The 26,265-nt window shown below is 52.4% G+C and overlaps 2 protein-coding genes, 1 long non-coding RNA gene and 7 other non-coding genes across 11 annotated transcripts; 3 read left to right on the top strand and 7 right to left on the bottom strand.

The window, feature by feature from the left end:
- Positions 1-717: 717 nt before the first annotated feature.
- Positions 718-789, bottom strand: TRNAP-AGG (transfer RNA proline (anticodon AGG)). Its single transcript has one exon. It is a non-coding gene; the product is annotated as a tRNA-Pro (tRNA).
- An 876-nt stretch (positions 790-1,665) lies between these two features.
- On the bottom strand, positions 1,666-1,739 carry TRNAI-AAU (transfer RNA isoleucine (anticodon AAU)). The gene has a single exon. It is a non-coding gene; the product is annotated as a tRNA-Ile (tRNA).
- Positions 1,740-2,209: 470 nt separating this feature from the next.
- TRNAA-CGC (transfer RNA alanine (anticodon CGC)) lies at positions 2,210-2,281 on the bottom strand. Its single transcript has one exon. It is a non-coding gene; the product is annotated as a tRNA-Ala (tRNA).
- A 778-nt stretch (positions 2,282-3,059) lies between these two features.
- On the top strand, positions 3,060-3,132 carry TRNAK-UUU (transfer RNA lysine (anticodon UUU)). The gene has a single exon. It is a non-coding gene; the product is annotated as a tRNA-Lys (tRNA).
- A 2,943-nt stretch (positions 3,133-6,075) lies between these two features.
- On the top strand, positions 6,076-6,679 carry LOC119039145 (uncharacterized). The gene is made up of 2 exons (XR_005080565.2): positions 6,076-6,261; positions 6,359-6,679. It is a non-coding gene; the product is annotated as an uncharacterized LOC119039145 (long non-coding RNA).
- Positions 6,680-7,830: 1,151 nt separating this feature from the next.
- On the bottom strand, positions 7,831-13,743 carry HMGN4 (high mobility group nucleosomal binding domain 4). Of its 2 annotated transcripts, none has more exons than XM_053655967.1 (2): positions 13,461-13,743; positions 7,831-9,477 (listed from the first exon to the last, which is right to left on the bottom strand). In XM_053655967.1, the coding sequence occupies exon 2, from the start codon at positions 9,407-9,409 to the stop codon at positions 9,077-9,079; it is 333 nt and encodes a 110-aa protein (XP_053511942.1). In that variant the 5' UTR covers positions 9,410-9,477; positions 13,461-13,743; the 3' UTR covers positions 7,831-9,076. The 2 variants fall into 2 exon arrangements, with proteins under 2 accessions (XP_053511942.1, XP_036987691.2); XM_037131796.2 differs by lacking the exon at positions 13,461-13,743 and adding an exon at positions 11,698-11,753.
- Positions 12,956-13,028, bottom strand: TRNAV-CAC (transfer RNA valine (anticodon CAC)). Its single transcript has one exon. It is a non-coding gene; the product is annotated as a tRNA-Val (tRNA).
- On the bottom strand, positions 13,440-13,512 carry TRNAR-ACG (transfer RNA arginine (anticodon ACG)). The gene has a single exon. It is a non-coding gene; the product is annotated as a tRNA-Arg (tRNA).
- Positions 13,744-16,876: 3,133 nt separating the features above from the next.
- Positions 16,877-16,950, top strand: TRNAT-AGU (transfer RNA threonine (anticodon AGU)). The gene has a single exon. It is a non-coding gene; the product is annotated as a tRNA-Thr (tRNA).
- Positions 16,951-19,978: 3,028 nt separating this feature from the next.
- On the bottom strand, positions 19,979-25,189 carry LOC119039142 (butyrophilin subfamily 1 member A1). Its single transcript, XM_037131795.2, has 7 exons — positions 25,111-25,189; positions 24,580-24,939; positions 22,489-22,770; positions 21,587-21,736; positions 21,129-21,149; positions 21,015-21,041; positions 19,979-20,652 (listed from the first exon to the last, which is right to left on the bottom strand). Exons 1-7 carry the CDS (start codon positions 25,187-25,189, stop codon positions 19,979-19,981), a joined length of 1,593 nt encoding a protein of 530 aa, XP_036987690.2.
- Between the last annotated feature and the right edge of the window lie 1,076 nt (positions 25,190-26,265).

Below are 26,265 nucleotides of genomic sequence, written 5' to 3'. Positions count from 1 at the left end.
TGTTTTCTGTTGCTAATATTTAGTTGTCTCTAAACTTGGTTGTGTGAGAAGGCACCGCACATCCACCTATGCCTCCATCTTGGCGGAAGTCCCACAATTTTGTTTTAATATAAAATACTTGGCAACCACTGAAATATATAGAGTCCGGTGATTTTTGTATTTTTTATTGACCAGTGACGGCAAACTTTTACTGAATATAATGGATGCTCAGCAAATCTGGCCCTTCTCCGAAAGGATGCAGAATCCCTGAACTACGGGGAATACTCAACGCTATCCTCACGAGGAAATCACTTATGCAAAGATGTCCAGCATCCGAACTGTATAGATCAGGGTTGGAGTTTTCCACTTAATTGCATGTGTCTGCTGTGGTGAGGGAACTATGGCTCACAGCGACCTGAGATGTGGCCACTGTCTTCGTATACATTTTATATGATCACGAGCCTGGAGATGGAACTTCAGGAAGAAGCAGCAACATTTGCTTTTGCAAGAGTTACTTTGCAGCTGATGGAAAAGTGAATACGAGCCGAAATATGAAAGCACTCGTCCCTTTTGTTAGAAGAGCTACCAAGAGACTTACTGAGTGGGATCAAGTGCAGGTCGAGCCTGGCCTGCAAATTTCTTACGTGGAGTTACAGCAGTTTAATTTCATTGAGAAGCAGCTGTCCCAGGGCTGCCGCGGGTGACACAGTTACAAATGTCCAATAAACAAAAAAAAGTGGGCTCGTCCGGGATTTGAACCCGGGACCTCTCGCACCCTAAGCGAGAATCATACCCCTAGACCAACGAGCCCCACGCTCGCTGATCTTCCTGAATGTATTAAATATAAAGTTCTGGTTTTTACATTTCATCTGCAAATGTGTGGAATTATGACTGATATTTCCTTTATCCTCCCGGCCCTCGCTCCTCTTTTTCCTGCTCGGAAAACCAGACTGACGCTGCTCAGACCTCCCCGCATCCCCCTGCCCAGCCCTCTAAAGTCTGTACGAAGCCGTGTTCTTCGAGGGTCTCTGGCCCCCCCTTTGTAAGAAACGAGCGCGGCGTTTGTTAGCAGAGCGGAAACCCTGGCCCTTGCTCTGCAGCGAGGCCCCTGAAGCTGTAAGTGCGAGGCTGACCCGGCCTCGTTTCCATTCCCGAATCCACGTGGATCCCTTGACTCGGTCTCCGCATTTCTCACGGAAAACGGTGGAAATCGGTAAAGTTCACTCAGCGGACACGAAGCTGTGAAGGAGTGATTACTCGGTCATGGGCTGCCCGAGAACCAGGAGACGGACACACAATCAGGCGCTGAAAGTGTTTGGGTGGAAAATGAGGCCGACTGGACAGGCGTCGCACCGGGAAACGACAGAACAGAGGGCCAGGTCGGTGACAGGGGGCCAGGTACACCCTGGAGAAAGGCTCAAGCTGGGACTCTGGCGACCACGCCGCAGGAAGCGCTTCACTAGCACCGGGGACACAGAGTCCCGTCCGCTCGCTCGGGCCCTCGTTCCACTCGCTAAGAGAGCCCGCGCCGCAGGATTTCGGGCGCAGCGTCAGGCACCGGCCTGCAGACCCTCTTCTTCCTCCTGGTGAATTTAGCAGCCGCCGAGGCGACCGCGGCTTCTCTGCGGTGCGGACGCTGCGAGCGATCCGCCCTGGGGATGTGCAGAAAGAAAGCAAAAGGATGGCTGGCCCGTACGGGGATCGAACCCGCGACCTTGGCGTTATTAGCACCACGCTCTAACCAACTGAGCTAACCGGCCGGACGACAACGGTGTTGTCGGAGCCTCAGTAAAGGACGCCGCGGCCGTGACTTCGCTTCTCCGCGACCGCACCGAGCCGAGCTTCTCCTCTTCCCTCCGCTTGTCCTGCGTTGTCGGGCTGCGACGCAGCAGCCACAGGGTAACAACAAGCTTCTTTGTCTCTCTGTGCTCTCGAGGTGAGATGACTGCTGTCCCAAGGGCCAGCTGGACCCCCACGGTGGCCGCGAATGTAATGATCCGGGCCGTTCTCCAGGTCGCCCCTCGTCGGCTCTTCATTTTCTCTTTCAATTTCGTGTCAGGTAAAGACATCCCCAAATACTTTAAAGCAATCTAATTCCCTTCTCTCCGTAGGGAGTTCTATACATAGACGCTAATAAAACACTGCACCAGACTAATGAAGGGCAGCACAACGCGAAAGGATCAGGCATTTTTAAAACGTAACTTCTGATTATGGAGGGACAAAAGGGAGCTGGAGATGCCGGGGATCGAACCCGGGGCCTCATACATGCGAAGCATGCGCTCTACCACTGAGCTACATCCCCCACCTTGCAGGCAGCTCTTTTACTCTTCTCCCCAACTTTTTAAATCCACCTTTTCCTTTCCACAATTCTAAGGCCTTCTGAATGTTAAATTCTCTTTTATTTAGTCAGAAACACCTTGAAATGGTTGGTGGGATATTTATCGGAATTCCACGTGGAGGAGACCTTGCGGCCATTGGACCCTTGTCAGTGCTGAACCCGGAGACGCCGGAAACCCGCCCGAGAAGACGAGAGGAGAGCTCTCCCTCAAAAGCTTCTTCTTTCTCCCCCCCCTTTTCTCCAAAGACAGCTGAAGCCCAACACCAAAGAAAACCGTTTCCTCTGTCCCTCATTAGCTGCCCAAAGTGCTGCGGGAAAAGGTGATTTCACTGAGCCGTTAAAGCGCAGCATCGGGTCGGCTTCCTTTCGACAGTGCTCCGCTGGGGCCCGAGTGTGGGGTGGTCCAGCGATTTCTCCGGAAAGCGTAGGGACCGAAGGCCAGCGATCTCGGCCGCACCGAAGTCCATGCGCTCCAGTGTGTGTTTATGCGCACTACGTACAGTATCTGTACACATGCTACAGTCTACAGCCTTGGGCGACATTATCATCATGTAATAGGATTGACATCGGTGTTAAAGAAAACTCTCCTTGTGGCTGAGTTTCTATGCTTATTGGTACTAACGAGCACTTTGTGAAGGACTAACTCTGAACAAAAATCACAGAAAAATCTTCTAAATTGACTTGCTCCTCCCACTTCGTATTAACTTAAATATAGTTGATATGAGAGGCTAAACTCGCGTGAGCCCGGATAGCTCAGTCGGTAGAGCATCAGACTTTTAATCTGAGGGTCCAGGGTTCAAGTCCCTGTTCGGGCGCTTTTTTTTTTTTTTTTTTTTTTTAATCACTCTCACAAAATAGAAAAAAAATAGTAAGGTGCTTGCTTGGAAACCACGGCGCACGCAACTTTTCATCTATAGCATTAGTAAAGTTTTATTTACAGTAGTTACCGACTATCAAAGGTCAAACTGTTCTGGAAGAGCAATGACAGCGTGAAACCGCTCCCTCACCGCCTAACCACCTGCTTCGCTCAGCCCCGCGGCGTCCAGGCAAACTGCACGTCCGGGCGGGGCAGCACTCAGACCGCCTGGCCCGGTGGCTTCCACACTTCTCTGGCCAGGACCAGCTGGAAGTTTAGTTTACTTCTGCACCCAGAAGTACACAGGTTTCAGGGACAAGGGTTGCTTACATCAGCACCCACTCTTCCACGTGTCCTGCATTATGCTATTTGAGATTCTGATTCTTTAAAATGCGGGGTTCTGCCTGCCACTACGTTGATTTCAGGTCCTTCTCCCTGGAAAATCCCCGGCTGTCGGTAACCGTGAAGATGGACTGTGATATTGTACAGGGCGATGGGTGCTGTGCTGAGTAACCTGCCTGCTCCACCCCCTTCTCCGAAACCCGAGTCGCGGGTCCTGCAGTGACCCAAAGACTCAAGTCACCAAGTGCCAGGGCACTGACATTTTCCCTGCCTTGCTTGGCAGCCCTTGACTTCACCTAGTAATTGTTCAAAGCAGAAACTTCATCCTAATGCATCCAGAAGATAACAGAAAAATTAGATTTTTTCCCTTGCTGTTAAAAATCGCCAAGTGAGCACTAAGCTTGTAGAAAAATAACGAACATCTCCTAACTGGACCGATCAGCCAACGGGGGGTTGAAATTAAAATTGCTAGGAAATAAAGGAGATAATATCTGTTGTGGACAGCTAACCCAAGATTCTGGAGCGGGCCTGTATGATCGATACATTCATTTTTCTTTTTTACTCTTGCTTTAATTCCTTCCTATCTTACAGATAACATGAGAGGCCACTTGCTGCAATAGTTGTTTTCTTTTCCTCCTTAGTTCTAACTGTAAAGATAAATCTTCAATTGACTGCCCTTAGATATTGCCTTCTGGTTCAAATCTATTTTTCAACTTGCACTTAGCATTTTACTATTACAGAAAACTTTACTCTTACAAATTTTTGTTCGTTCTGCACAGCTCAGTGTTAGAAAGACACCCCTCTGTTAATGGTTACTCAACATTTTTTAGGTAATCACTAAGGTCTATGAGACTTCATGAGAAATTTCCAGAAACTACAGAAGAAACAAGCAAACAAAAGAAAAGACAAGAAAAGAAAGAAAATGCAGAAGACACATTCCTGCCCTTAAAGAAATGTGAGTCTAGCCTTGCTCTGTTCTGGCCTCTTGTTGATCAAATGTGGGCTCAGCCTCCTAAAAACCCACTTTTCCTCCTACATGGGACATGACCCACCACGAATGAGACTTCCTGGTGACAAGAGACCTACAATGTCATGATTTGTCCAAAGTAAGTCATCTGCCAATGGGGAACTAATGCTGCTTTAATAACTGCTGAGTGCTGCTTTCCAATAATTGATCAGTGAGGCTTTCAAGGAAAAATCTTACTCAAAAGTGGGGGAGAATGTACAAATAATACAAACGGAGCCACTTCAAAATGGAGTTGTTTTGCAACTTACTTGGACAACTTATGTCTCAAAGCTTTGGACGTTAAAACAGGACAACACACCCTTTGGTCTGGTTCCGAACCAACAGTGGGCCCCAAAGAACTGTTTGCAAAGATGACGAGAAAGCAGATCTAATGACAACTGGACTAATGATTACTGGACTGGAAATTAAAAGCACTGTAGGGAATAAACATCCCTATGTTAGCTCACCTGCACCAAGAGCAATGCCTTCCTTCTATTACTATATCAGTAATTGTTCCCCTTCCCTTTCTCATACACACCCCTTGCCTTGGTCTCCTAACAAGAACACTATTTGGGCTTCTGCCTGAACTGGTGCGTCCAAAATAGCAATTCTTATTGAGCTCAAATAAATACTTGTTGACTTTCATTTTGGCCTTTTACTTTTAGGTTAACATACCTGTGAGTCGATGGGCTGAACTCAATTTGTCTTTGTTCCAACGCAGCACTTCATGTTATCAACTCCACTGTGTCACCTAAAAGAAATTTCAGCAGGTGCAAAAAAAGTAACAATAAAATTACTAATAACTGCATTGTGGAAGAGGGGCTTTCCATGTGACGGGCACCGTGTTAAGCATTTTTGCTGAGATTAATTTGGGGACCAGTTAACTTGGATGAGAAAAGATTTAAAAAATTATAGCTTTAAAATCACTAACCTCTAACTGAAATTTAGCATATCCTTCACCTATAAATATAAGCAACTAATTACAGTCGGAAGAGTAGTGCCCGTGGCTTTGTCACACACACACAAGAATCGCAGATATTATGTCACAACACAGTTGTGACAAATCACCTCCTACTTAACTATTTTTAAAAGACAGATGTCCAAAGCAGGGTCTTGATGTTGAGTTTTTAATGCATTACACTTGTGAAGGTGCATACATTGACTATACTGCAAATTACATTATTTCGTAGTATAATTGGTTTTCTTTGTTACCTATGTCTTGATTTTTGTTGCTTTTTAAACTGTAATCTAGCGAAGGGCTCCATGCCCCGCCCCGAGGCAAACTCCCGGTTGCTGGCAGCCCCTTTCGCCCGATTTTCTCTAAAACGGACGTGGGGTTAGAGCCCGCCACCGAAGCCCCAGCCAGGTGTGCGAGAGGCCGGAGTAACCCGGGGAGGGAACTTCAGGATCACAACCTTCCCACGGCCTGGGCAGCTGCGCGCAATCCAGTCCCGCGGCGCGCGGGTCACCAAGGAGACGGCCGCCCCCGCCCCCCGCAACAGCCCAGAGGAGACCGGAAGTGCGTCAGCGCAGCGCGGCGTATCCTTCCAAACTTCCGGTGTACTTTCCTACGTCCCTGGTGTGACCAGGCCGGGGAGCCGTTGGAGGGGTGTGCTGTCTGTTTTACGGGATCGCTGTGAGCACAGTGGGGATCGGAACGAGGAGACGAAGGCTGCTGCGGGGGACTATGCCCCTCGTCTTCCTCCCGGCCCTTCCAGGACCAAGGCCTCGGTTTTGAGGGTAATGGATTTCGTTACTGAGAGTGGTGGATCGGAAAGGTGGGCGAGCACGTATAAAGGCTGAGTTAGGTTTCTTAAGTTGCCCTTTCCCGCTTCAGGAGTGCACGGACACTGACCTTCTGACCTCGTGTTGCTGGGGACGCGCCGAGGCTGTGAATTCCATGCCCATTTTCCTCCTGGAGTTTGTCATTGGAAATGACCACTGTTTAACTTGTAGGATGTTTTTACTACATGTATTTGAAGTGAAAGGGGAATAGTAATACTGAATTCATAGTCATGGAAATAAAGTCATGCGTGTAAATCATTGGGCAGACAGTCTTTGGCAGACTCAAGAAATACTGTAAAACTAATACAACTTGCTTGTGCATTTTAATTTTTGACTTAACAATTTATTAAACAACATCTGTGCAGCATGTTCACATCCTTGCAAGTGTTAGTACCTTTACAAGAAGCCTTTTCCCCACTCCTTGCTCGACCTCCTTCTGTTTGTTTTCCTTTTGCAGTTTGGGTCAGAATGCCCCCCGGAAGCCCTCCCTAAAACCCGTCAGTGACAATGACCGGCCTCCGAGTTAGGCCTGCTGTGCATTCACAACAGGAAGCGCACGTTCACGTGGTGGTATCTATCACTTGACTTTGGACTTTGAGAATATCTATCACTTGACTTAGGACTTTAATCCTGATCTGTTTGGCAAAAAAAGCACAGAAATGTTTGTCCATAGGAAAGAATGGGATGGGCATCGTGGAGCAGAAGGATGGTGACACGGAGCAGTGAAGTAGGGTTTCCGGCAGTTCAGTTGTGACAGTCTTCTGCTGGTCTTCCTCCTGTCACTGCTCCCTGCTTACAGCCTATAGCCAGTGCCTCAGCCACACACACCCGTTAGACTGTCACTTGTCTGTTCAAAGTCCTGAAGACATCCCACCTCCGAGAGAAACTACAGCTTGGAGAGGCACCGTGTTCCAGCCCTGCTCATCTCTGCAGTCACGCGAACTCTCACTCTGGCCCTCACTCCATCCAGTTCAGCCACTGGTGCCTCCTAGTTCTTCCTCAGCGTGTCTAGTTCCACCCACCTCTGCATTTTCTATTCTCTCGGCTAGAACGCATCCCCTTCAGGCACATCTCTCGTTCCCCTACTTCACTAAGTGCTCTATGGAAATACCACCTAACCACCCTCTTTAAGTAGTACCGACTTACACTTTTTTTTTACTTAAGTGCCCCTGTCCCATAAGTGTGTGTGTTTCTACCTCACCCACCCCCACTAGAACATAAGCTTGCTGAAAGCAGAGGGTTGGTTTGCTGTATCCTCTCCCCTCTCCCTGGGCACTCCGACAAAATCCAGCATTAGAAAAAGCAAAGATGGTATAAGGTGCTGAAGAAACAAAATCGTTTGCGTGTACAGCATCTATGGCTGTCTATGTAGAACACCCACAAGATATACAAATATAAAAATGAATGAGAATTCAGCAAGGTTGCTGGGTACAAAAATCAACTTTAACTAAAAACAGAAAAATGTAGTAACTACAAATACACTGTATGAAATAGAATAAAGAAGTACATGTAAAGTCCCTAAGAAATATTAATAAAATAAGACATGGAGAAAATTATAAAATTTCATTGAAAGACATTTAAAGATCCTAAATAAATGTGCTCATAGATTGAAAGACTTAACTTTGCAATTTATAAATTTAGTACAAACCCAATAAAATTCCAACACTTTCTTGTTTTGGTTTGATTAATAACTTGTCAGTCTAGCTAAGCATGGCCAAATACTCCTGAGGAAGAAAACGTTGGTGGAGGTGTTGGGGGTGGAAGTTGGGTTTGTCCTGAGATATCAAGGTCAGTTTCTAAACTTGTAGTACCCAGGACTGTGTAGCACTGCCCAGGGTTGGGCAAAGTGCCTGCCTGGTGAGTCAGAATAGAACCACACCCCCACACACAGAAACTTGATTTATGACAGAGCCAGTGCCACAAATTGAGGGATAGATAAACTTTTGGGGGAAAAAAAATGGTGCCAGGACAAGCATCCCTATGGAAAAAATACGATGTTGAACTTCTATCATGCATTTCACAAGTCAGTTCAGGAAAGATGAAAAATGTGAAAAAACTGCAACGTTCACAAGGCTGTAAGAAATGTGAGTTTGGGTAGGAAATGATCCCCTCCCACTGCCAATTTGTATCCAACTTTTTCATATACTTAGAAAAACAAAAGCAGTTACTTGCAGCAAAATCTGAGTAACAATTTATAAAATTTTACAACTTCCAAAATCCCCTCAAAAGTCAACAAACTCTTCCGTTGCTGTTTTGAACAGATGTTTCACAAGGGACAAACATTTTGTATGAGGCACATAACAGATTTTCACAGGTCAGCTCTGACCTAGACAAAGAACCTGAAATCTGCAGGATTCTCAGTGAGATGATCCACAAACTACAGACAGAATTCTTGGATCTTTTGAGCAACACCATCTCGATGTCCCCGCCAGAAATCCCGAACACGCTACCCCATACCGCCGGTTGCAGGAGTGCCAAGGCCACTTCACGGGTCTTGTTTCAGGAAAGCCAGGTCCATGCTGATGGCACCGGGAAAGAAGACAGGACGTTTGGCTTCCCTGCACTCTAAGGCTTTTGAGCCAAAGTGGCTGACCTGTGCATGGAACCAAGAATAACCTTCAAAATCAAGGATAGAAAATCCCACTTCCCCCGACTTCAATCCAGCTCCCACTCTGTTAGTGACATTTGCCGTTTCCACAAGAGACAGCGACAGAGTGTCTTGTGTGCAAACAATGTAACTTTTAAAAAACCCTACATTTTAATGAAACATTTAAAAAAAGAGCATTTCAAATGGTGAAGTCATTAAAAGTACAAAGCTATTTAAAACATCCGCTTCACTTGTCCCGGTGCCTTCTGCTCTCTGCGACTGGGATGCAGCGGCATCTCGGATTTTCCCAGGGTTGGTACCACCCTTGCCACCACCTGCTTCCCCCTCTTTTCCTTTGGGCAGCTTCTCCCCCTTCTGTGCAGGGGCCTTTTTAGGCCTAGGCTCTGCTTTCGGAGGAGCAGGCTTAGCAGACAGCTGGGACGACCTTCTCTGCGGCTCGTCCTTCCCTTTCACTTTGTCACCTTTGGCGTCTCCTTTTGCCTTCCTCTTGGGCATGGCGGCCGCAGTGCTCCGCCGGTGGCTCTGCTAGTCCAGGCGGTTCTTCTGTCTTCCTTACACTGCTCCTAGAGTTTAGCAAGACACAGAAAGTGTAAACCATAAAGGGAAAGACGGACAAAATTCACATTTGACTATATTAAAATGAATAACTTGGCCCTTGGCTGATGTGGTTCAGTGGATTGAGTGCCGGCCTGAGAACCAATGGGTGGCCAGTTCAATTCCCAGTCAGGGCACATGCCTGGGTTGTGAGCCAGGTCCTCAGTAGGGGGTACCTGAGAGTCAACCATAATTGATGTTTTGCTCCCTCTCTTTCGCCCTCCCCCTCTATAAAAATAAATAAGTAATTTTAAATATTAATAAGTTGTATATATCAAAAATATAGCATAAAATGTAAAAAATAAGTTAAAAGTTGAGCAAAGGTATTTGTCACACATATAACTGATGAAGGACTACAAATCCGGAATATATAAAGAATTCCTGCAGATCCACGAGGAAAGGACAAAATGAGAATTAAAAACCACAGGCAAAGTGTTAAGCACTTCTTAGAAGAAGCAGGAGTAGTAAGTACATAAAAATATTCTAAGTGTCATTAGTAACATGGGAGAATGCATTCTGATATGGTAGGATACATTTTACACCTATCAAATTGGAAAAATTTCATCTCTGAATTGCTCCAGAATGTTGTGTGTGTGTGTGTTTTGGAAGAGGGGTTTGCTGACCTCACCACCTAGATATAGTGAACAAACATGGTGTTTTTGAAAAAAGTTACATTTAATTTTTATGTTCCTTGGTCAACAAAAGCAACCACCAGAAATGGCACTAAAACATCAAATAATCTATTTTTCTCCCCCATATTTGTAATTGAACAAGAACTTTTGGAAAAATTGTATTTTCCCTCCTTCTTGTAGAGGGAGAGACAAGATCTGTACAGAGAGGGACGGACCAAAGCGGGGCGTGCCTTGAGTACGTCAAGATTTCCTTTGGCGCCTTGTGAGGAACTCTGGGAACAGGGCTCAGGGTTGAGGAGAAACAGTTCTGTTCTCACGTTGCACTGATTTTACCGAAAAGCTCATGTGGAATTGGCTGGGCCCTCCATGCTCTCCCCTCACTGTGCTCCCGACTCAGCTCAGCTCCTTCACGGTCTGCTCACCTGGTGGCGTCTCAGCTTTGCAAAACTCAAACCTCAGCGGAAAGGGAAACTCTACTCCGAGCCAAAGCAGAGCTGGCTTGTGAGGACAGAAGTCCCCATTCCTAGTTCCTGACTGGTCTGTCCTCATGCAAATGAAGACTTTAAATTTTTGTATTTTGATTGGTTCAAGACACTGTTCTTGGTCAGAATAAAGGTGCTGATTGGATGCAGAAAGCCTGAGTCCTAGTGGTTGAAATAGGATTCTAGGAACTCCTTTATAAAGACGGCTCAGGTGGTGGAAACGTGTCGGCTGCCAGAGGCAAGCTGTGCAACAAGGGGAAAAGTGAGAGGTACCTGTGCAGAAATGGCTGCTAGGTTCTTTCCTTTTTTTCCTTTCCTTTTCTCTTTTTCCTTCCTCCTTTCTTTTACTTAAAATTTTAGCTAAGTTTGCTGCCGGGGGCCCTTCTTAGTAGGTGTCTTCTTCATCACAATCCATAAACCAAAGAGTGAGCTTTTGTTTTACAGCACTGTGTACATTCTCCTTCCAGCTTGCTCCAAACGTGTTTGCCACCCATCCCTGGTATGGAAATGCTCACAGCCCGTTCTTGGTTTGGCGTTCTTCATGTTAGATTCCCTTCTCAACAGTGAGCCACAACCATTAAAGCAGAGCAGGTGACAAGAGAAGTTCAAGGCAAACAGGCCACTGGCTAGATGCTGTATCTGAGTATATGAAAAGTGACTGGTTTGTTGAAACTCATCTTTAGGGAACTTATCAGGAGATCAGGTGACTGCTAACTTTCCAGAGACCCTAGACATACATTATTTGTGGATACATTATCTCTCTGTAGGAGACAGATACACAAATAATGGAAAAGAGCCTTTGGATAAAAAAATCATTTTATTTCCAAGAAGGCCTCGGAATGACCAAGGAGGGCAGGAGGTTACATGGTGTCAGTGAGTCCCCTAGTGTTCAAAGGAAATGTCAGGCGAGGCCGCACTCTGAGTTCCTATTTGGGCGGTTAGGGAGCCCAAGCGACCCTGCGCTGACGCTAATCTCCAGGTCCTGGGGCGCACGAGAGGGCGCTGCGTAGTCACAGAATCCGGGGGGCTCTCTCTGGAGCTGCGCCTGGACGAGTTCCCGAGAAGCTCGACTCACCGCCGGCGCGGGCCCCTCGGGTCGCCCACGTTGCTCTCGGGGCGCGCAGACCCGCGGTTCATCCACGAAACCGCACGTCTGGGGGTGGACGAGGAGACCCCTCTGTGCTGCCGCCCGGGACCGCGCTTCTGCAGTAAGTTTCCTGTTAAACTCTAGCCAGCACGCCGGACTTGGGTTCCTTCTGTGTGGGCGGCCGCTGGGCGCTCACGGGGCTTACCACACACGGGAGATGGGGCCGCAAGGAAGGCGGGGCGGGGCGGGGTCGCACGTGCGCTGAGCCGCGGGCGTGGAACAAGCTGCCGCCACGTGCACCCGCCTTCCCAGCTGGCGCACCGCTCTGCTCCGACACGCGAGAGAGGCGGGCGGGCCCATCCCCGCCCGGCCGGGGCCCTGAGCGGGGCTGCGAACAAAACTGTCGTAGACAAACGCGAACTGCGCGCAGGCCCCAGCTTACTGTCTGCCTAACGAGGGACCCGGCGAGGTGAAAAACGCGGGTCTAAGGCGTGCGGACGGCACGGCCACGGAGCCCAGCAGCCTGGTTAAACACAGAAAACGGGTCTTTAGGGAAGGAGGGCCCTGCCCTCGTCGCCACAAACACGCCACCAGCGTCCCGCTCACACCAGATCTGAGCGACTGCTTCTGACCCTTAGAAACGGGGGTGGAAACGACAGCGGTGAAGATACCGCGTCTAAGGAAAGGGGCCCCGAGCCCGACAGCTGCAATAGCGACACCTGTGTCGCAGGAACGCGTTTGACGATCCCGTCGCCGCGGCCGCCGGGCGGTGCCGACAGGTCAAGGCCGAGCAGGGCGCGGTCCTGCCGGAAACAGGCGCGGCAGCCGGTCCGTCTCTTAACTTCGGGGTCTTCCCGCCCCTGCGGGGAGCGCAGACCGAGGGGAGACAGCCTGGGCCCGTCGTGTCCCCTCGGGGGCGGGCCACAGGGGGCGCCTCCGCCCCGAGACCGAGGCGCCGCCCGCCCCGCCGTCCCGAGCCCCGACCGCAGGCGCCCGGGGGCCCCGCATTCACCGAGGGTCCAGGCCGTGCCCTCGCGGGGCGGCGACCGCGGATCCGCGCGCAGGAGGCCCGCGGGCTGGGGATGCGCTTCCGGGGCCGCGTCTCCCCTCCCGCGACCGCCCGGCTCCGGGTGTGCAAGACAGGAAGAGGGCGCAGGTGTTTATGAGGGCGTGAAAGTGTAAAATTCAGGCGAAATAGTTTTTTAGGAAATTCATCCTTTAGTGGGGGAGGAAAAGTACTTGCTATTGTTTCCGCCCGGTTTCGAACCGGGGACCTTTCGCGTGTGAGGCGAACGTGATAACCACTACACTACGGAAACGCTGGGAAAAACCTCTCCCGGATCTCACTCTTCACCCCACTGACTCCGCCCCCGTTGCCTAGCGCACCAGGCTCCCCTGTGCGCCTGCGCACGTCCACCACCTTCGTTCCGCTCCCACCCTGCTCCCCGTGGGAGGGCTCACACCGGAAATGACCGGATTGGAGAAAATAGAACAGAGGCTTCGATCTTTACGACCGACCCTTCATTATTACCGGAACCCCTCAGCCAGAATCTCCACATCTTAACTGCTTCCCCTCTGGCTGAGGTTCCTTCGCCCCCGCCGCCTTCCGCCCCGGTGCACGGCTGCGGGCGCGCCGCGGGGACGGCGCAGTGTCTGCTGCGCGACGAGCCTCCCCCGCGATCTCCTCCCTGGTCCGCAGAGGAGGAAGTAAAAAAATGAAACCGTGCCATCGAGCCAGCCAGGAGTCGAACCTGGAATCTTCTGATCCGTAGTCAGACGCGTTATCCATTGCGCCACTGGCCCACGCGAGGTTCCGTCGGCGAGGCGTTTTCTTCATCAGAAACCAGACGGCGGGCGTGTCCGTCGGAGGCCAGACGGCGCGGCCCTTTCCCCGCCGAATCTGCGATCCCCCTGGAAACGGGGTCTCCGCATGTCCCGGGTCCGCGGCCCTGGCAGACCTGCGCCTCTTCTCCCGTTCACACCAGCCCCTGGGCCCTGTGAACGAAAAAAAAGGGCTCGGTGACCGAAAGTAACCTTAGGAGGTGGTCTGAACACAAGCCCCTAACTGGGCGGGTCGTGGTGGGAAGTCACGCCCGGTCTATGATTCTTTAGTAAAAGGATATTTTCGCCTTAGCAAACATTGTACATTGTCCTTGTGCTTCTAGGTTTACACTCATCTGAAACTCCAGAAGTAATTCTCTCCCCCAGGGGCCTCGAGGCGAAACCAACCTCCAGGGACCACACGGTCCTGTTAACTCTTGTTCGTCGTTTTCTACCACCTTCTCTCCCTTATTCCAAATGCTGACAAGCTATAAAACTCTCATTCTCCAGAGCATTTGAGATCTTGCTTCCCTGTATGTCAGTTTATCTCAAACTCATAAAAATCCGCTACAGGTTGCGATTGTTTAGGCTGGGGTTCCTTTCTCGGCAGAGGAGGCAGCCCAGCCCCTCTTCACCTCAGCATCACCTCCTTCCCTCCCTCCTGCATCATCTGACCCATATTCACGGTTCGATAAGTAAAATAATGCTGGTGAGCGCTTGGAGAAAAACAAAGCAAAACTTCGTGGAGAAATATAGAAAAGCCAGGCAGAGAAGGTGTGGAAGGCCAGACAAATGCTGATATCTGGGAGCGGGTTGATCCTCAGGGAAAGGTCTGAACGTGGGAGGCAGCTTAGGCCAGTCCAGTAACGTGAGGGGCCAGTGCTGAGTGGACAGGGGCGGCAGCCCTGGGCCAGGGCCTGGGCCTCGCAGGCCTTTGTAAGGACTTTGGCTGCTACTCTAGGAAACTGGAAGCCATTGTAGAGTTGCACGATCTGACTTTCTTTCTTGTCTCTTCTCGGGTCGTTAAGAGAAGTTATTTTTTAAAACTTACTAAGCAAGACTGCACTAAGCACCCTCTCTGCCTGAGACCTACATCTCAGAACAGGACACCTTGGAAAACAGATGGCGGGCACATGAATGCTCGCTTGTTTACTTGCCCAGGAAACCCAGAAGTGTTTCTCGTGTGTGCATTTCAGCCTCTCCACGTTTCTGAGGAGGAAGCGTTATCCCCAGGCCCCGTGAGCACCGTGAATCACGTGAGGGGGACTAAACAGAGGGGGGAGATCTGCCTGACACCGAGAAGGAATACACTGAGATCAGAGAATACTTGTCTTCAGTTGCCGAGGTCGCCACAGTCCTTGTGAAAAATACCCATGTTCCTGCTCCTACTAAGGTGGACCAAGGTTTCTTCTCTGGAGCACAGCACAGGAGCCGTCTGTCCAGGTTTTGTTCTGTCCCGAAGGGCAGTTATGGTGGTTATGAACTCCATCCTGGAAAAATAGTTTTAACTATACATAAAAAGATAAATCCATAAGATTTCAGAAGGAAACCAATTATATTGAGATATGCTCTTAAAACATTAAAAATCTATGGTACGGTAATATTTGTGCTCCTTTATTAATGCATAAATGACAATATCAGCAGGATGTCTGATAAATACTGAAATTTCAAAGCAGTAATAAGCATAATGATATTTTAAGAAATTGGGGACTTGTCAAATTTGGAAGAAAATATTTGTGATTTCCAAGATAAAGTCAAAACTGCTAAAATACAGCTGTGATTTGTTGCCTATATTCATAATGGAAGAAAACACAAAATTTCAGCGTTAAGTAGTCAAAATTATATTTTCCTATCCAAGTTCATGAACTCCATTTTCAGTTTCTTGCCCATGTGGATGGGAAAATGGCACTCTCAGCCACTCCCACGATTTACTTTGCTGTCAGCCCCTGTGACTCAGAGATGCTGTCTTCTCCGATGTCAGGGGTGCGGATCAGCCCCTGTGACTCAGAGACGGTATCTTCTCCGATCTTAGTGGTGTGGATCGAAGCCAGCCTGAGGGGCCTTTCCGTGGTCCTTCACGGCCACACTGGGAACTGAGTAGAAGATAGTGTTCATGCCCGGATTTCTGGAAGTGTTTGTTCTAACTCTCAACTTTCTTCCAGGACTTGCCTCGGGCTTGTTAAAGAACTTTGACTTCCCAGAATTTCAGGGCCAATTTCGACAGCTGCCAGTCAAAGGAAAAACGCAGACCAGGTACAGCAGGCTCTGCTGACTTTCTGAAAGTCTGCCACAGTTTGGCCAAAGCCGTAGTGGCACCAAGCACGTTGATGATATGACGGCTCATCTTATAATATTAAAGAAATAGGTGCTTATTTCATGGCATTTCCGTCCAACTGTGTGTTGAGTTCACTGACTTCCAAATTTTAACAAAAATAAACCCAACAGAATCATGCAGCCCCCACTCATGTAGGTAGGCAGAAGTAAGTGCCTTATCGTGCTTCAGAGAAATCCATCAAATATTGGTACAGTTGATTTCAGCGTTATCACCGTAACAACAGATGTGAAGCAAGACAGGCAATCGTAATTACAGGCCTCGTTAGGGAACATACTTTCACAGCTCTGGCGCCAAGTTGTAAACTCTTCTGAGTTTCACTAAAGCCATTTGTTTAAACTATATCCCAAAGACAGGTTTACTTTACAGAGCATAGAATGAATCGGGAACAGTTACAAATACTCACAGAAGCCCCCATAACAAATTAAAATTCTTGTGAAAGCTCTCAATGTGATACCTCATTAAAAACAGATCCCTTGGACAGGTTTGAGGACAAGAAAGTGTGTCTCCCTCCGGAGCTGCAGAGGAGAGGGGATTGCTCTTTCATTTCTCTCCAAGACTGGGTTTTAATTGGCAAGCTTTGGCTGTTCAAGGTGCAACTCTGGGATTGCACCGGTTGACAGGGTAAGCTAGAAGCAGGCATTCGAAACCAAATACACGTAAAGACTCGCGGTAAGGAACGGCTGGAATTTTAATTCAACACTGTGAAATCGAGAATATAGAGCCTGCTTCCCTCACGGCCCAGTTCTAGGTGCTAGGAGTGTCCCGGTGTCGCACGACCCGGAGGCGGGTCTCCGTCTGAGTGTGGCTGGTCGTCTCTTCCCCTGCCCGCCCTGCGCCAAGGCGGCTGTTTGCCTACAGCTGCGCGGTTTCTTGTGTCTGTTGGGGCGAGAGTCTGGGGAGGCTTCTTCTGGGCTGCTCCTGCCTCTCGTGGAGGGAAAAAGAAACCAGCCCGGCGAGCAACAGCCGCCGTCCTCCTCTTTGCTCATCGATTTGGACAGGAGCCGGCGTGCCGGCTCCGTGGCTTAGCTGGTTAAAGCGCCTGTCTAGTAAACAGGAGATCCTGGGTTCGAATCCCAGCGGGGCCTTTTTGTGGCTTTTCCCCTTTCAGCGGCGGGAGTGGGTGATCCAAGTGAAACCCTGTGAGTGGCTTGTCCCCACGAGTTTCACACTAACGTTTTACGCGGGTCCGACCATGGTTATTATTTACAAAAACAGGGTACGAAGATGAGGAGCTCGTTTGGAGAAAACTTCCATCCTTCCTGTTCTTCCATTTTCGTGCCACACATGAGTTTTTCCGCAGGCACGAAAGGAACCGGGCGGAGCGACAGGCCAAGTCCCCAAAGTGAAGCCACTAGCAGCGTCGTTCCCCAGAAAGTCCCCAGGGCCCGCCCCCCCCCCCCCCCCCGGCGGCGGGCGGTTCCAGCTCAGGAGCGACCTGCGAGAGGCGCTGTCGGGGAGGCGCAGCGCCCCCTGCAAAGCGCCGGGTCCGACCCCAAACTCCACCAAGTGCAAGGGGCCCGGGGCCTGCGGCTTGTTCTGAGTTTATCCGGCTGTGCACTAAAGCCTGCTGCACTTTTCTGAATGGATACTACACTGCAATCCATAGTTTAAGAAGAAAACAAAAGGATGAACCGTTTTTCTGTCTAGTAAACAGGGCGCCTGGCTTCCCTCCAGCAGCTTCTGTGCACACACCTGGAAGGTTCCTGAAATCACAGCATCACTGGTTCTGCCTCAGGTGAGGAAGACAGGCTCTGGCAAAGCGTTTGGCCACGTGGCCCGTCTCCTTCAGAAGATGCAGAAGTAAAGCCAGGATTACCAAGATAACTCCCCTTCCCGCCCCCCCCCCCCCGGTACTGGCGCTGGGCTCCAGCCCGAGGGGGGCCCCCAAGCTCATCAGATAAGGCCTCCCCGGGGGAGGGGGTGCGCAGGCCGCAGGCCAGAGCTGGGGAAAGGAAGGACCCAGGTGTTTGCTAGCAGCCGGTGCCAGCTCAGAGCTGTGTCTGGTGACCGGTTTCCTTGAAGGGGAAAGGAGAGGGGAGGGGAGTCGGCTGATTAAAATCTGCGACCGGTTTTCTTTCCCTCTCTGCGCGGGGTCCCTGCGGCAGCCCCGTCTATTCTGGGTGAGGTTTCACATTCACATTTCAGGACACACACCACACATTAAACCAGCAAAGCAACTGCCCAAGGTTCCCAAGTATTTTAAAGAGAGTTTGGGCTTGGTTTCCCTTTGGCTTTCTAAAAGCACAATTTGAACACAAATGAATACTTTTAAAGCGGGGATAAACCGTGTTCTTCTCCCAGGAATCCCGTGTGGGTGGGGGGCATGGGGGGCAGTGTGGGGTGAACGGTGTTTGAGGCGGGTGAGGAAAGGACACTGGAACCTCACCGTCTGTCCCTCTGGGCAACGGAGCTGGTTGAACGTTGGCGAGGTCAGAGCTTCTGAGAAACCAGCTGTTCCCGATCCTCCCTCGGGGCAAAGCAGGAGAAATGGGGCATCTCGCTGAACCGCGAGGACCTTCAGCAGTGACCCAAGATGACCCAAATCTGTTTGTTTCCCAGTCACAAGGCATCACCATTAAAACTTTCCCAATCATTTCCTCCTCCTGGAAAAAGTACTGTTAAAATTCCGAGACGTGGCCTGAGTCGCCTCACCAGGAACTACCTTCCGAATAGTGGGAATGGAGTCACCACCCACTCAGTCACCCAATCGGGGCTGAGGGTGGGCCCCTGGCACCGTGGCCTGTCCCTGAGTGTCTGGACCCTCATGGGACGACCGCCCCTGTGCCACCCGCCCTGAGGGGCCCATGGCCCCTGGGTCTGGGATGAGTCTTGGGTGAACAGAACCACGTTGCTTGGCAAGCAGCCTTCCCGTGCAGGTTTTTCTGTTTTTCTTTCAGTTCCACTTGTTGGAATAAAGAAAGGAAGGTGCAGACGTTGCTTTCAGAAATCAGACTTATTTATTAGGTTACGGCCCTGGCAACGTACATCTATCTGAACGCTGGAAAAATACAATCGAAGTGGGAGGTGTGGATAAATTTCTGGCCCGTTGGCCAGACAAGCCAGGGGTACAAGGAAAAGGCAAATGCAGGCGGGAGCAGTCAGAGTAGCTGCACGGAGCAGAGACACTGCATTCAGGGGACCGAGGTGGGAAGGCTGCACCGGGCGCCGCGTTGTTAGACAGCAGTTGGTGCTGACTGCGGGTGTGCTTGTGGGGTTAAACAGGACGCAGGGATGAGGGCCCGGGGCCCCAGGCTGCGACAGTGGCTGCTGAAGCGGTGGTGGTGCCCCTGAGGGATGAGTCCTGGAGGTGCCTGACACGGAGAGTCGACGTGGTGAGGAGGAAGAGAAGTGGAGACTACGGACGGAGCCCACGGAGTGGGGGTGGAGCGTCCGCCGTGGGAGGGAGCGACGAGCCGGTGCAGAGGGAAACAGGGGCTGAGAGGCAGCTCTGCACGCAGCCGTGGGTTCCGTCTAAAACCCGCCGCTCCGTCCCGCTTGCGGTGACGCCCGGGCCTGGCCCGGCACCTCCTCTCTGCTCACCGCTCAGACCCCACAGCAGCAGGGCCGTTTCCTCGGCCCTGCGTGGCAGGCTCGGGGACGTGGAGATACAGGCCTAACCCCGCAGAGGCAGGCCAGCTGCACACCACTGGCCTGGGGCCACTTGGCTTTCTTCCACCGCAATGTCCCCTCCAGGTTTCTGTGCGGGGTTTCAGTCCCGGACTTCTGTTCCCAAACCCTGTGAGAGTTCTCTGTGCACCCCTAGTCTGGACATCTGAATGTTCCTGGCACAACCCCATGACGACCTAACCCAATCTCAATCCCTGACCTTTCTTTTGAGTTTGTTTCAAGACCTCCCCCTTAGGATTTGGCTTCAAGGGTCAGGAGAACAGAAGTATTGAAGACTCACCTTCCTGGCCCCTGAGCATTGCAAAGAAACAGATTTGGAAGGTCCTACACCCCACCCTTTCCAGCAGTAGCAGTGCCACCTTCCTGACTGAGGATCACTACAGGACAGGAAGCAGGGGAGCGGGGGAAGCTGGCAGCTGAGACTCCCCGGGGGGGGGGCGGACAGGGGGCAGAGGGGAACCTCTCAGCTGCGGTGATCCGTGATCCTTAAGGTGTCGTTTGGCTGGGGTGGGTGGGGATTGCTTTAGAATGAGGCACGTCTGTGTCCCCGGGGGCAGCATCCTCGCCCATCGGGGACAGTGGGGTCTCCATGGAAGGGTCGGTGGCATCAGCAATTACCATGACCCCCTCAAGCCCATCAGTGATTGGGCGGATGGTCAGGGGCTTTTTGCCACAGGACCACAGGCAGAAGAAGGCCCGGAGGGGGCCAGAGAAGGAGGCGTCGGAGAAAGTGTAGACAAGGGACCCGTCGGTCATGTTGTAGAAGGCGACATCTCCAGATTCATAGTCCAGGAAAACCCCAACCTGGCGGGGGGGCCCTGCCAGGGGAAGGGGGGTGCGCAAGGGCGTGAGGGCCCAGTACCCATTGCCATACAGCTCCACAGCCCAGAACCCGTTCTCGGGAGTCATGGGGTCGAATCCCTTCCTCTCCACATCCTCCCGACACACCCCGATGGCCCAGTCGGTCCTGTCGCCCACCTCCACCTCCCAGTAATGCCTCCCCGAGGTGAAGGCCTCCCGGCCCAGCACGCAAGGCCAGGAGTCGAATCTCTCTGGTTTCTCGGGCAGTCTCTGGCGAGCGTCTTCCAGCCGCACTGACTTGAAATCCTCGTACAGAAACAGGTGGGGGTGGGCGGTGTCTGGGTCCAGAGTCACATCGACTAGACACCAGAGGAAGTGGGTGTGCGCATGAGGGAGTGCGAGGCTCCGAGACCTGGCCTTCCTCCTCCAAGGAAGGGGGCAGCCGCCCAGGAGCCGGCAGGCTGCTGGCTGTCTCTGCTCCCCTCTTCCATCCCAGTCCCCGGCGCCCAGTGCCCTGTGTACGGTGGGCTTGTGTCCGAGCCACCTCCCAAGGGCCACTATGTGCCTCAAGAAGTGGAGGCCATTTGCCATTGGCCATCACCCTTCCCCTCTCTATCCTCCTCACTAACATGGTGGGTGCTTTTATTTGCCAGCAACGTGGGACTTTGGACCCCTGGGGGAATGGTGCCCTGGGGCCCTCAGGAAGTTGACAGCCACTGACCTGCGTGCAGCGTGGCCTTCTTCCACTCTGCAACGAGAGACAGACAGTCACGGACAGGTTTTATGCAGAAGGGGGGAAATCTCGAGGGTGCGATGACAAGAAGTCCAAACTTACTGAGCTCTTCCAGGAGTTTCTCTGGAAAACAAACAGAAGCACCCAATGACCCCGCGCGGTGGGCCTGGCGGGAGGCGCAGGGAGGCGCGCCTGTGGATCACGACTGCTCGCTGGGGCCCGACTACTGAGCCAGTGTCCACAATGAACAACAAGGATTGTTTCGTTTTCTAGGAAATTTGCAGGAAGTTCCTACTGGCTTGGGCTCAGGTCTTCAGTCATTGCTGGGAACATGGGGGAAAGTGGGACACAGCCTTGGGGTGCGGAGCCAGCGAACCCCGGGTCCACTGTCTGTTAGCACTCGCTCGACCCCCCCTGCGCCCAGGCCTCTGCTCTTCTTCAGGCTGCTCTCAGAATTCTAGAGTCAAAAGCTTCCACTGGCAGTTACCCTGAAGGACTGGGCTCTGACCTCACTCAGAAGCACTCCTGGCAAGTCGCCTGGGATTCAAGGATGTACTTACCTGTCGAGCTGAATTCGTTGTTCCTCTGTCTGGATCTTTCCTTGTAGAGTCTCCAGATGAAAAAGATGGACCCGGCGGTGAGAAGTCCTAGGACTATCAAGATGATGACCACGGCCACAATCCAGGGCGTCAGTCTTGGGAAAAAGGGAGCTGAAACCAAGCCCCCAACACGGACAGTTGTTGAGAAACTTTGGCCAAGTCCAGCTTCTCTTCTGGTTCCAAAGGGACTCGGGAGACGAGACAGATGACCTGAACCCCTCCCATCCTTCCCATGGAGAAAATAGTGCCTTCGGGTTTTTTAGAAGATGCATTAGGTCTTAGGTAGGAAAGAGCAGAAAAAGAGAGGAATGAAGATGGATGAACAAGAGCCATTTTGGGGCAGAACCTGTGAAATACAGAAAAGATGGATTAATTTATGTTGTTATGGAAACCCCTCCTTAGTGACCAGCAGAGCATGATCCAGGCCAAGGGGACTGGAAATCAGGAAGAGGAAACCCTATCTCCGCCCAAAACGCAGGGGACTCGATGGCCAAGGGCAAGGAAGGGCTGCTCCAGGGAGGCAGGGGACTGGCGGAGGAGGCAGGGTCAGGGCAGACGGGGGCCTTAGTCTCCGTGGTTGCTCAAGGACACAGTCTCGGGATCAGGCAGGCCTCCCGGGACCACGCTTCTCTGAGCTGTGTCCCCTAAGACAGAAACTCTGGGATTTCGGTCAGGTCTAAGCACAGTTCCTGCCTTCAGAATCTTTACCCTTCCAATGAGTGGGTGGGGCTCCCTCAAGTCGGTGGGAGGATTCGAGGTGGAGGAAGTAGACCACTCTGCCATGAAGTCACACCGCACAGGTGTCCCAGGTGACGTGGCCCTGAAGCTGTGTCAAAGCGGAACCCCGTGTGGGAGTCACTGACCTGGAATGGAAGTTTCTACTTCCTTCTCCTGGCCGAGAAGAACGTTCCGGACACAGCAGGACACATTCCTCACGGAGGTGTCCCTGATGACCACTGAAGCCGCCACGGAGAACAGGCCTTCTGCACTGGGGTCCCTGGACTCTGACGTGGATGAAAACGCCTCTCCCCCGGGTGTTCTCCACTGCACCTGGGGCTCTGGGAACCACCCCGCCGAGGTGCACTCCAGCCGGGTCTCCCCATTTCCTTGAACTTCCACGTGGATGTGAGGGTCAGAGCCCAGAGCTGCGGAGAGAGGGGCTGGTCTGACTCCCTCACCGGGCCCTGGGAGCCCAGGGCACAGGGTGACAGAGTCTAAGAACGAAAAGCACCAGGGGACTGGGGGGACTTCTCTCCATTTGTCATTACACAAGGAAACTGAGGTGTCAGTGAGAGAAATGTCATGACCTCATTAGAGAGTGTCACCAGCTGGGATTTGGTGGCTGACATGTGGGTTTTGTGGGAAGACATGGGGTGCCTGTCCAGTCAGCAGAAATACCAAGACCAATGGCAGGTGGTGGCACCCTGGCTGGTGTGGCTCAGTGGACTGAGCACAGGCCTGTGAGCCATTGGGTCTCAGGTTCAATTCCCTGCCAGGGCATGTGTTTGGGTTGTGGGCCAGGGTGCATAAGAGGCAATGACACATTGCTGTTTCTCTTCCTCTTTTTCTCCTTTCCTTCCCCTCTCCCTAAAAACAAATAAATAAAAAAATTTTAAAAATCAACAGAGAAGGCATATCCTTGAGGAGAAAGCGCTGGCTGGAGGACCTTCGCACTGAGGTCACAGCTTTTGAGTCTCCTTTACCTGCGATGCTGACTCAGAAATTCTCTCAGATGGTTTCAGCCTCATTTCCCTCAAACCATTATGACTTAACATAAATCCACACCTGTCTTTCTGGTCTCTTCAGCCTGATTATTTTCTTACATTTCCACAGAGCACAGAAAAACACTGAGCCACAAAGAAGAGTCCTTAAACACGTGTCCATCACTATCAGCTTAAATCCGTGTTCCGAGTGGGGATGTACATGACAGAACGTGTGTGTCTCTCATGACGGAGGCTGCCCCTCTCAGCAGGTGTTCAAAGGTGCCTGTCACTGGTGAAAGGCGACAAAGACAGTTGGATGATATCAACTCTCTAGGGTTTTGTAATGCGAGTTTAAGGTAATTTTCTAAAAAGGGAAACTGAGTTCCAGGTGAGGCTGCCACCAACCAGGTGCAGCCTGTTAGGAGACAGGGACCCAGATGTCACCCCAGGTTTTCAGACTCTGTCTGCACGCGCGCATGAAGGGCGGTGTATTTGTAAGTCACACGTTTTAGAGCAGCTGAGGTACGAGTGTACCTTACAAGCGGAGAAGGCTTTTAGAGTTGCCCTTTTCCCATACAGTGTCTCATTGCGTTCCGGTCTTACAGAAGCTTGTAGGGCAGATGTTTCCGGGTTTTACTGGAGGAAACACGGCTCAGGAGGAGACCCGCCTGCTGCCCAGGTAGTGAGAAAGTCAGGCCTGGGCACGCTTTCCATGTGTTTACCATGTCCCTTGCAGTGACAGCCTGAATTTGGGCTTGATGCAAAAAAAAAAAAAGGAAACAAAAGCAAAACCTTGGGTCGACATGCAAGCCTGCTTTAGGGTCCTAGGAAATCCGGGCACTTGGTGTTGGGTATTAACCCATCAGGGAGCTTCCAGCGTGCACGGGTCGCTCACCGGAGCCTCTGCTGATGATGAAGCAGAGACGCCAGGCGGGTGTTCCGGCCTGGGACTGATCAGGTCACCTGGAGAACTAAGAGTGTCCTGGGGCCCTTGCGTCTTACATGGGTTTAATTAATACAACGAGGATATGCTTATCCTAAAATCCAGAGGAAAAGGCAGGAGATGCGGGAATAAATTTCTACAAGAACCGCAGCTCCCGGGGCTCTCTGCACTGCCGGCCCCAGCACCTACCTGCTCACCTTCCACGCTGGGCGGGATTTGGGGAATGTCTGAAAGTTTGCAAAGACACAGACCCGCGGGAAGACGGACACCGCACGGAAGTCACGGAGACAGGCACCCGCTATGCTCACCCGCCACCTTCAGGCGCACGCTGGCCTCTTCGTGGCTGTCGTCCTGCCTGAAGATGCACCGGTACTCCCCGTCGTCCGAGGCCCGGACCCCGCGGATCCTGAGGGCCACGCGGCCCTGGGTGAGGCCGTCTTGCACCAGCGCGGCTCTGCCCCGGTAGCGGGCCATCTGCTCCGCGTCCTGCGCGCGCCCGGCCCGGTGCACCAGCACCGCCGGGGACTCCCGCTCCCGGACCCACCGCAGCTCCGCGCCGGCCGCGCTCACGTTCGCGATCGCGCTCGGGGACAGGCAGCAGGGCAGCTCCGCGTCGTCGCCCACCACGGCCACGATGAGCTCCGGGGGCACGACCACGTCGAAATGAGCTGTCGGAAAACCGGGCAGGTCACACAGCATGGGGACAGGGGGCTGAGCAATGACCACAACCAGGCTCCCACGCCCCTGCCACCATTCCCGTTATTCCTGGGACGGCCCGAGGGAGTCCCCCTGGGGCCCCGCGGCGGCCTCCGCGAGCGGGCGACAGAGGGGAGACGCACCTGAATGCAGCCCCGGCAGCTGGAGGAGAAGGAGGGTGAGCAGCCCCCCGCGCAGGCAGGGGCTGCGGGAAGCTGCCATCTCCCACCAACGCTGGAGTCTAGGACACAACGGATAGGAGGTGACCCGGGTCCTCAGGACACTGTTCTCCCCGGTCCCCCACTCGGCAGGTGCCAGTCCTCGCACGGAGGCCTCCCGCGCCGCCCCCCAGTGCGGACTCCGGGTCCCGCTGCCTAAGTCCGATCAGGGGCGCGTAGCGCAACAAAACCGGCCTGAAACCCCGAGGGGACTTGGGGGACGGGGACGGTGAGACGTAGTGCCCGTTAATGGGGTGCAATTAAATCTTAGAACAACTGTGATAAGAAATAAAATAAAGTAAAATAAAACCTCTTCTTCCAAATACAGTAAGTTGGTGTTTGCCTTTAAAGAGGACGACGGAGCGGTGGAGGCCGCGGCAGGGTCCGGGGAACCGAGCGCAGGAGGATGGAGAGGTCGGAGGGCCCGGGCGGGAAGCGGCTGCGCGGAGTCGGCTCGAGGCGCAGCGGGAGAGGCGCGCGCGGGGCTGGGAGGATCGCAGACGGGACTCCGGGCCGCGGCGCGCGGGAGAGGCCGGCGGCGGCCGGGCGCGGTTAATAAAGCCCGGCGGTGGGGTGGGGACCGGGAGGAGCTCCGGGCGCCGCCCGCGCGTCCCCAGGTATTTATGTTGGAAGGGACGTCCCGCCACGAGGGACCGGACGGGGTGTGGCCGCGTGGGCGTCTGCGGCGCCCCGGGGCGGCCTCTGCGCTACCGGCCTGGACGGAAAACTCCAGGATGCGCCCAGAGGCCGCAGCCCCTCACCCTCCAAAACCGGACTGTTGTCATTAACGACGTCGCTCCGGGAGGCGCCCGGGGATTCATCCGGACGAAGCGCGACGCTGCAGGCGCACCGCGGGGCTCGGTCGCCGCGTGTGGGGCGAGAGCTGCAGGGGCCGTGGGAACGCGCCCGCGACTCGGTCTCCCGGGCCCGCAGCGGCCGCCCTGGGAGTCAGTAACCAGGCCCGCAGTTCATTCTTGGAGGCTAAACCTCGTATTCTTACGGAAAAATAAAAAATACCAAAAAAATTAGAGAGCAGAAATCACCCATAACGTCAGCACCTGATAATAACTTCTACACACA

The sequence above is a fragment of the Artibeus jamaicensis genome, unplaced genomic scaffold (assembly GCF_021234435.1).
Source record: "Artibeus jamaicensis isolate MK-2021 breed Jamaican fruit bat unplaced genomic scaffold, CSHL_Jam_final scaffold_1689, whole genome shotgun sequence".
Taxonomy (NCBI): domain Eukaryota; kingdom Metazoa; phylum Chordata; class Mammalia; order Chiroptera; family Phyllostomidae; genus Artibeus; species Artibeus jamaicensis.
Note: the sequence above shows the minus strand (reverse complement) of the source record. Positions and strands in the feature narration are given on the sequence as shown.